Source organism: Triticum aestivum, chromosome 5D, assembly GCF_018294505.1.
Source record: "Triticum aestivum cultivar Chinese Spring chromosome 5D, IWGSC CS RefSeq v2.1, whole genome shotgun sequence".
Classification (NCBI taxonomy): domain Eukaryota; kingdom Viridiplantae; phylum Streptophyta; class Magnoliopsida; order Poales; family Poaceae; genus Triticum; species Triticum aestivum.
In genome coordinates, this window is record NC_057808.1 from 476208274 (window position 1) to 476216977 (window position 8704).

Below are 8704 nucleotides of genomic sequence, written 5' to 3' on the forward strand. Positions count from 1 at the left end.
AATTGAGGCTGGCCGTCCGCTCCGACCTCTGTTGCCTCCTCTTCACCTTCCTCCTCCTCTTCATCTTCTCCCTCGTCGCTGGAGTCGATCACCTCGGCCGAGTCCTCGCCATCCTCCGGGTTCAGCCCAAACCACTCCGGTGGCGCCTCGGCACCGTTCTCGGTCAGCTCCGGGACGAAGATGCTGGTGTTGGTGTACTCAGCGATTGCCGCCGCTCGCTTGACAAGGTCATCCTCCACCGCCACCAGCTCCTCCTGGGCTTCTAGTCGAAATGTGGTCAACTGGGCTAGATCTAGCCCAGGGTACCACGCCTTGACGAACTCCAAGGCCCGGCGCGCTCCGGCCCGGGCCGAGGAGCCCTTCCACGCCTCAAGACGGCCGGCCGCCACCTCCAGCCAGTCGGCAGTTCGGCTGGGTGTGCGTGGAGCCGGCATGTCTGGCCACAGGGCGGCGATCGCCTGGGCGCCGACACGCTGAAGGCGGCGCAACATCCGATGAGCCGGCCGAAGACGAGCCTGGATGCTGAGAAGTTGCTCGCCAAAAGTACGGGGGGCGTTGGCAGCGATCTGCTCACCTTCTGCCCTCCGTCGTTCACGGTCGGCCTCGATAGCCTGGTTAGCAGCGCCAGAGTGACTCGGGAAGAAGTCTGCTCGGACAAAAAAGCTAAGAATAGATCAGAAACAAGAAGTCGGCTTGATCAGAGGCCAGCAGTTTGAGGAAAGAGTAAAGAAGGCAGCCTACCGTCGACCATGTCTTCAACCTCGCCGAGGCTAGCAGTCAGCATCGCCTCCTTGTCGGTCCAGGCGGAGCGTTCGGCCGCGAACTCAGCAAGGAGGCCGGTCTCTTTGTCTTCCGCCTCCTTCTGGGCCTTCTTGAGAAGCTCCGCCTGCTCTGCCAGCTGCGTGACCAGCCGGTCACGCTCCTCGGCCAGCTTGTTGCAGTCCGCCTCCTTGGCGCGCAACGTAGTGTTGGCTTCTCCCAGCTGCTGCTGCAGGATGGCGTTCGCTTCTGCAAAAGAAGAGAAGAAAGGACGTCAACAATCAGCGAAGAAAGATGAAGTTGCCAGGAAGATCCGGCCCGACTGCTCAGCAGTCGGCCCGAATCTCGGGGACTACAGCCGCGGGTGCACCAGCGCGCCCCCGCAGAGAAAGAAGAAGACTTACTCCGGCTCTCCGACAAGTGAACGGCACGTTGATCCAACTCCTGGACTTTGGAGTTGAAGGCGGTCGCACGGAGGTTATGATAATCCTACAGCAAAGACATTAGTACTCGGAGCTTGCTAATTAAAGTTCCGAGCTGCCTGCTCAGCAGCCGACCCGAAACTCGGGGACTACACCCAGTGGGTGCGCCGGCGCGCCCCCATGAAGCAATACAAGAATTAAAAACGAAGAAGCAAGAAGCGTACCCGGATGGCCTCTCGCGATTCCAGGAATGCCTTGTTGCAGTGCTTGAGAGTGTCGGCCTCGGCGCGGAGTTTGGCTTGAACGTCCAGGATCGCCTTGTTCAGAGGGCCCGTCCTGCCTCCCTGCACCCACCCAGTGGGTGCGGCGCTGGTCGCCTCGGTGTCCGGGATCGAGGAGCTTGCGGCGCCGGTGTCCAGCGGGCATGGCGCCGAGGCCGCCTTCGCGAGCCGGCGGCGTAAGGGTGTGCGGACCCTGGGAGTAGGGCCCGTCACCATCTCGTTTCCGGCTGGTGGCACCGGCGGGTCGGCCGGCTGCTTGTCTCGCGCCTCCTCAGAAGGTGGTGGCGAGGGCACAATTAAGTCCGGCATGGCGACGTCGCCGCTGTCCCTCTCCATGATAGGGTGCTCGCCGCCGGCTTCCCCAGTCTGCGCCACGAACTCCGGTGGTGGCGGCGCAGAGTTCAGGGGGTGACAAACATCGCCGACTGACGGCGTGCGGCTTCCTCGGCCTGCTTCTTCGCCGCGGTGGCGGCCTCGGCCTCTGCCAGCCTCTTCAAAGCGGCGGCCTCCGCCCTGTCTGCCTCCGCCTTCTCCAAGCGGGCGGCTTCCTGCTCCTCGCGTGCCTCCCGCGCGTTCTGCTCCGTCGCCTCCCGGAGGTCGGCGGCCGGATCGATCCGCCGGGTGGTGGTGGAAGTCTCCGCCGACCCCACGATGGAGGCGGCGGCCAACTTCTCAAGAGAGAGCGGGGCCCTAGATCAAGGGAAGCGAAGCGAAGAAACTCAGACGAGATCAACAAGGAAGGAGAAAGTACGAGAGGAAGACAGTATTTACGCGGAAACCAGCTGCGGCTCCTTCACCGCCTTGCGGAAGCGGATGGCTTTCGCGGCCGCTTCATCCCGCTTGGTCGCCGCGGCCGAGCCCTTGGGCTTCTTCGGCCGGCTGCTGAACAGGCTCGGCGCGGCCCTGCGCTTTTTCGCGCCACCTCGGGCTGCCGGCGCGTCACACGAGCTCGCGTCCAGCTGGTCGGACCCCAGCTGGCGGTGCGGGACGACTTCCCCCGTGTCGTCGTCTGGCCAGTCCTCGAGGCCGGCTCCGAGCCCTGAGCCGCCTGCTATGCCACCCCCTCCCTCGGCGTCGTCCTCCAAGGCCGCCGCCCCCAAGTCGGGGTCATCCACATCACTCTCCACCCGGTCGGGGAGAAATTGACGCTTCGGCCCCGCGGCGCCGGCTGCCGGCTGGAGGAGGGAGCTCTGCTCGAAGAGCCGGTTGGTCAGGTTGGACAAACGGAACTCGGCAAAAAGAAGAGAGAGAGAAGGAAAGGTAATTACCATAGGCGGGGGGTCGGCGCGAGATACGGCTCCTTGCCGAACCGCCACTCTTCCGTGAGCTTGCAGTTCGCAAGGTAGTTCACCATATGAGCTACCTCTGCGTGAGGCATCTCCTTGGTGCACAGCCGGCTTGGGTCCCGATGCCCGCTCATCTGACAGATCATGTGAGGGCAGCCCTGGAGCGGGAGCACCCGGCGCGCCACGAAGGCGGACAGCAAGTCGGGCCCGGTCAGGCCATCCGACTGTACCAACACCCGGAGCCGCGCGATGGCGGCGGCTCCAGAAGGCGACAGTGTCTTGGCCCGGTACGACCAGTTGGGCCGCCTCCCGGCTGGCGGGCCGGCAGCGTAAGCCGGCAGGTTGACCCAGTCACCCTCCGCGAAGATGCTCTTCACGTAGAAGTACGACTGCTGCCACATCTTCACCGACTGGATCAGCGTGATGGGAGGAAATGGATTGTCGCCTCCCGGCCTCCGCACCGCGATGAAGGCGCCGCACTGAGCCGGCACGCCCGCAACGACGGTGCCGAGCTTGGTGTAGAAAAACTCCCCCCAAAGCTCGATAGTGGGGAGGACACCGAGGAAGCCTTCGCACAGAGTGACGAAGGCGGACAGCAGCACCACCGTGTTCGGGGTGAGGTGGTGCGGCTGGATATTGTAGAATTCGAGGAAGGCCCGGAAGAAGCCACTCGCCGGCAGGCCGAGGCCGCGCAGGCAGTGCGAGCGGAAGACGACCCGCTCGCCCTCCTCCGGCGCCGGCGAGATCTCCCCCTCCGGCGCGAGGCGAACCCTCACGTAGTCCTTGCCGGGCAGCCGCCGTGTCTGGCGGAGGAAGTCGATGTGATCTTCGTGGACTGTGGAGCCGTCCCAGGCTCCGGAGCGTGCCATGGGGGCGAGAGGTTGACGGACGGACTCGACGGAGACGAACTGCGGCAGCGCTTCGGCGGGGCTCGGGGCGCTGTGGCGAGAGGAAGAAGAAGAAGGGAGGGTGGGGTGGAGGGGCGCGCGTGCTTCGCCGCTCCCTCTCCTCTCCCTACTTATAGCCTACGGGCTACGAAGCCGAGGGGGTGGGCGTGGGATCGTGGGATTAACTGTGCCCACGACCCCACGCTCCCGCCTTTACCGCGCGGGTTACTGCGCGCAGTAACTCCGCGGGGAAACCCAACCGCCCGCCTCGGCCGCAGCGGATCCGCTCGCAGGCCGAGATCCGATGGTGGCGGGCCCGGCCCGCGGCCGCGTCCCGTCACGCGCGTGGGCTGGCAGGCCGACCCGGCTGGCTGGTGCCATGTGGCACGCCCACGACGGGCGGCGGGCCGAGAAGCTTAGCAAGCACGCCACCTGGTTCCTGCCGATGCATTCGAAATTCCAGAAGGATCCGGCTAGACGTACCCGACTCCTGCCGACCGGCTCCCCAGAAGTCGGATGGAGCTTCCTTCGGAGCACCCGGAGGAGGAAACTGTTGAGGCTCCCCGGCTCCTCAACCGTGGCCCCTCACCAGCTTCGGGGACTACTGTCGGAGTAATGGGCCACGGGTAGCCTAACCCGAGCCCCCGAACCTTTCAAGACATCAGGGCCGGCTGCGCCCTCAAGACGTCAAGATAGATCCCGCCTTCCGGCGGCCGGTTGGCCGAACGGCCGACTGTCAGAAGGCGGCCGAGTTCCAGAAGACGGCATCACAACAGGCCGACTCCTAGTGGGCGGCCTCCAGAGAGGCCGGCCCCTAGCAGTCGGCCCGTGGCGCCCTCAAAGTCTGCGCCCTCGTCAAGGAGACAAGACAGGGTATGGCTACAGCGTAGCCCATCCCCCCGAATCCAGGGCCGGGCGTGGCCACAGTGCCCCGTACAGGCGGAGATCTCCGCACGACGCGGCACTGTTGCCTCTCCCCCAAAACGTCACCCCTCACAGGCGGAGCCCTGTTCCCACGACGGCCTGTCGGTACGGCTTGCAGGCGGCGGGCCCTACCAGGCAGTGAGAGCCCTGAAGACGGAGGAAGCCAGGGTAGCCGGACCTGAGGGAAGCCGGCTTCCAGCAGGCGGCTTATCCCTCCCTCGGGCCCCGTGCGCCATCAACCAGATGAGACGCGGTGTGGCTACAGTAATCGCCCGCCAGGCGGCGGGACTGTAGCCACGCTTCCCGACCAAGCCTGCGTCATTAGCACCACAGCTACAGTGATCAGCAGCCGGCAAGACCCGCGAGCGGCGGGAGCGGCCTGTCGGCTCCGTACCAGACCAGGCGGCGGGCCCCAGCAGCCGGCGGAGAAGCCGGCGGCCAGAGACACTGACAGCCGGGTCCTGCACCCGGCAGATTATCAATGTACCCCTGCGGGGTAGGCCTATATAAACCCCCCAGGGCACCCATGCAAAGGGTTCCAACCTGTTAGAACTAGACTCACACCTAGAGGAGGAGAGAGCGTGCTTGCCTTCTTCCACCTCTACCAAACAGCTCAAGGAGCACCATTGTACTACTAGTGCCTTAGTGATCATGCGGAGACCCCGCAGAGCAGGACTAGGGGTGTTATCTCCACGGAGAGCCCCGAACCTGGGTAAAGTTCGCCGACGTACGTGTCTACGCCTCATCCCGCTTCCAGGTACCGACGACGTTCTACTCGCTCCCATCATGATAAGCCATCCTTTGGCATATGTCGCACCCAATCCCCGACACGCCAGGAAGCAGCCGCCGCGGAGGCGCATCTACAGGTGATCGCGTACGAGAACAACGCGAGCTGCGCCTCCTACGCGTCGCCGACGACCATTAGGCGGCCCTGTGGGATGATGACAGCGCGGACGCCGCCATTTTCATCCTGGACCTCATGTCCACTGGCGACGGACAAGGCGTGGACTCCTCTGATGATGAGTAGGGCACGGGGGGCGGTAGGGCCTTATGTCCCATGTGGGCCGGTCCGTCGCCCGTGTTCTACTCTTCCTCGCCGGAGACCGCAACTTCACTTCATCGGTATTATCGCCGGTGGTCATAAAGATGGCGGACGGTGGACTACAAGGTCTTGGACGCCGGCCACCGCCATAAAATAGGTTTAGGGTCGGGTCAAAACAATTTTTTTGTTCTAAATGTTTGAAATCTAACATAAATCCGCCGTGTTTGCATGAATGTAATCTGGTATATATGAAATCCGTTGTGTTTGCACGAATTTTGTTCGATTTGTTACCAAAGTGTTTAAAATGTATGTAGGCTGGCGACCTCCCGCATCCGTGTCCGTGGATCGATCCCTGTGCGAACAGAATGCAGGAGAAAAATTTGCGGATCACGCGCTAGAGATGCCCTTACAATTCAGAGGCAACGTGTACAACTCTTTTTGAAAACAAAACATGCAAAACTTGTCAGCTCCTTCCGGCTGCGTACGTCAAGAGTCTACTCAATTCTTTCAACGTGTATGCATAGTTAACTCGCGAGCACCATAAAAGCAAGGCAAAACATCGGGTGCACCATAAACTAAGCTGACCTCTTTTTTTCTCATCTCAAAAAAGGAAAAGAAAGTTTACCTTCTCTTGCATGCATGCATGGACATCGACGCGGTTGACCCACCGCTTCTCCACTTCTACTCCTACAACCTTCTCCTCCTCCTCCTCGTCTCCGTCGTCCTTTTCCTCCAACATCACCGGCGAAGGCGAAGCCTCCAGGTTGCCGCGAACGGAGCGACCGGGCCCGGCAACCACCGCCCGCAATCGAACCCCGTTCTTGGCAACCTCGTCGCTTTCCTGCGCAACGGCCACCGCTTCCTCGACTGGACAGCCGACCTCCTCGCCGCCGCCCCAGCCTCCACCATGCAGGTGCTCGGCCCACTCGGCGGCCTCGGCTACTGCGGCGTCGACACGGCCAACCCGGAGGTCATCGACCACATCGTGCGCGCCAACTTCCCCAGCTACGTCAAGGGCGCGCGCATCCGGGCGGCGTTCGCGGACCTCCTCGGCGACGGCCTCTTCCTCGCCAACGGCCGCCTCTGGACCCTCCAGCGCAAGCTCGCCTCCTACTCCTTCTCCTCCCGTCTGCTCCGCCGATTCTCTAGTCGCGTCCTCAGGGACCACATCCACCGCCGCCTTGTCCCGTTTCTCGCTGCCGCTGCCGACTCCGGCGAGGCTGTTGACCTGCAGGACGTGCTCAGACGCTTCACGTTCGATAACATCTGCAGCGTCGCGTTCGGCGTGGACGACGATAGGTCGTCGGCGCTGCTGGATGATCACCGGCACGGGGCCTTCTTCGCCGCGTTCGATGATGCCGTCGATATCTCCTTCGGCCGTATATTACACCCCACGACCCTCGGGTGGAGGGTCAAGAAGCTGCTCGATGTCGGCAGCGAGCGGCGGCTCCGCCTGGCAATCGCCGTCGTGGACGAGTACGTGACGGCGATACTGCAGTCGAAGCAGCAGCGTCAGAGTGGAAATAGTGAGGACGAACCGGACTTGCTATCGCGCTTCAAGGCAGCGATGGAGGAAGACGAAGCCAGTGAGCTCGGCCGAATCTTTGCCTCGCCGGAAGCGAAGCGCCGGTTCCTGCGGGACACCGTCGTGACCTTCGTCCTCGCCGGGAAGGACACCACGTCCTCCGCTCTCACGTGGTTCTTCTGGTTCCTTGCCGCCAACCCGCGTTGCGAGCGCCGCGTCTACGAGGAGGTCACGTCGCTGGCGCTGGCGCCGTCAAGAGAAGCCGACGCCGACGTGGGCCGCCTCGCCGATGGCGACGTCGAGAGCGAAGACGGGTACGACGAGCTAAAAGGAATGCACTACCTGCACGCGGCGATCACGGAGACTATGCGGCTGTACCCCCCGGTGCCCATGGTCTCCCGCGTGGCCGTCCACGATGACGTGCTGCCGGATGGCACGGTCGTGCGCGCCGGGTGGTTCGCCGACTACTCAGCGTACGCGATGGGCAGGTCGGCGAGGGTGTGGGGCGACGACTGCCGCGTGTTCCGCCCGGAACGGTGGCTCGACGGACGCGGCCGGTTCGTGTCGGCGGAGGCGGCACGGTACCCGGTGTTCAACGCGGGGCCGCGCGCGTGTCTCGGAAAGGAGATGTCGTACCTGCAGATGAAAGTCGTCGCGGCAGCCGTGGTTAGGAGGTTCACCGTTGAAGTACTGGTGCCTGCCGGGAGCATGGACATGGCACCGGAGCACGAGATGGCGGTGACACTGAAGATGAAGGGCGGGCTCCGCGTGCGTTTCAAGAACCGAGCGCGTGCAGCATGATCACCGAAAAGTCCGTATGGAGGCCGAGCTTCCGGGATCCCTTCATTTATTTTTCAGCAAAAGTACTATTTCCATACTAAAAAGTCAAATAAATAAATAAATACACACACATAAGCATATATTTGTAGTGTATATATATACATGTACAAAATTTCATGAATATATATGTTCATATGTGATGTACACAAAAAATATACTAGATTAAAATGGTTTTTTTTGTTTGTTGTATTTGGACAGATATTTGAGCAAAAATATGACATGGAACAAGCAAAAGTTATAAATATGTTTGGGGAGTATAAACATCCCCAAGTTTAATCCCTGCTCACTCTCAAGTAGGTAGATGACAACAAAGTGATTTTTGGTTGTGAGTGCCACTAACATGAATATGATGTAAATGAGTATGATCCACTAGTAGAAAACAGGGCTTTGGTTCGGGCCTACCCAGCCCATTAGTCCCGGTTCTACACGAACCGGAACCCATGGGGGGCATTAGTCCCGGTTCGTGAGCCCAGGGGGCCGGTCGGGGCCTCGTGGGCATTGGTCCCGGTTCGTCTGGACCCATTTGTCCCGGTTCTGGGCACGAACCGGGACAAATGGTCCCCGCTCTTGGCCCACAGCCATTTGTTCCGGTTCGTGCCTAAAACCGGGACAGAAGGGGGAGCTTTAGTCCCGGTTCCAGCCACGAACCGGGACAAATAAGTTGCCTATATATACCACATCACCGCAGCAGAGCACTCCACAGTGCTTTGTTTTTTCTGGCCGGCGAGGGGAGGGCAT

The 8704-nt window shown here is 61.8% G+C and overlaps 1 protein-coding gene across 1 annotated transcript; it reads left to right on the forward strand.

Annotated features, from left to right (window-relative positions):
- Window positions 1–6176: 6176 nt before the first annotated feature.
- LOC123125586 (cytochrome P450 94A2-like) lies at window positions 6177–8163 on the forward strand. The gene has a single exon (XM_044546062.1). The coding sequence runs from the start codon at window positions 6245–6247 to the stop codon at window positions 7925–7927; it is 1683 nt and encodes a 560-aa protein (XP_044401997.1). The 5' UTR covers window positions 6177–6244; the 3' UTR covers window positions 7928–8163.
- Window positions 8164–8704: the final 541 nt, after the last annotated feature.

Bases quoted from the DNA above. Each gene is read 5' to 3' on its own strand.
- LOC123125586 (XM_044546062.1), top strand. From the start codon at position 6,245: ATGGACATCGACGCGGTTGACCCACCGCTTCTCCACTTCTACTCCTAC.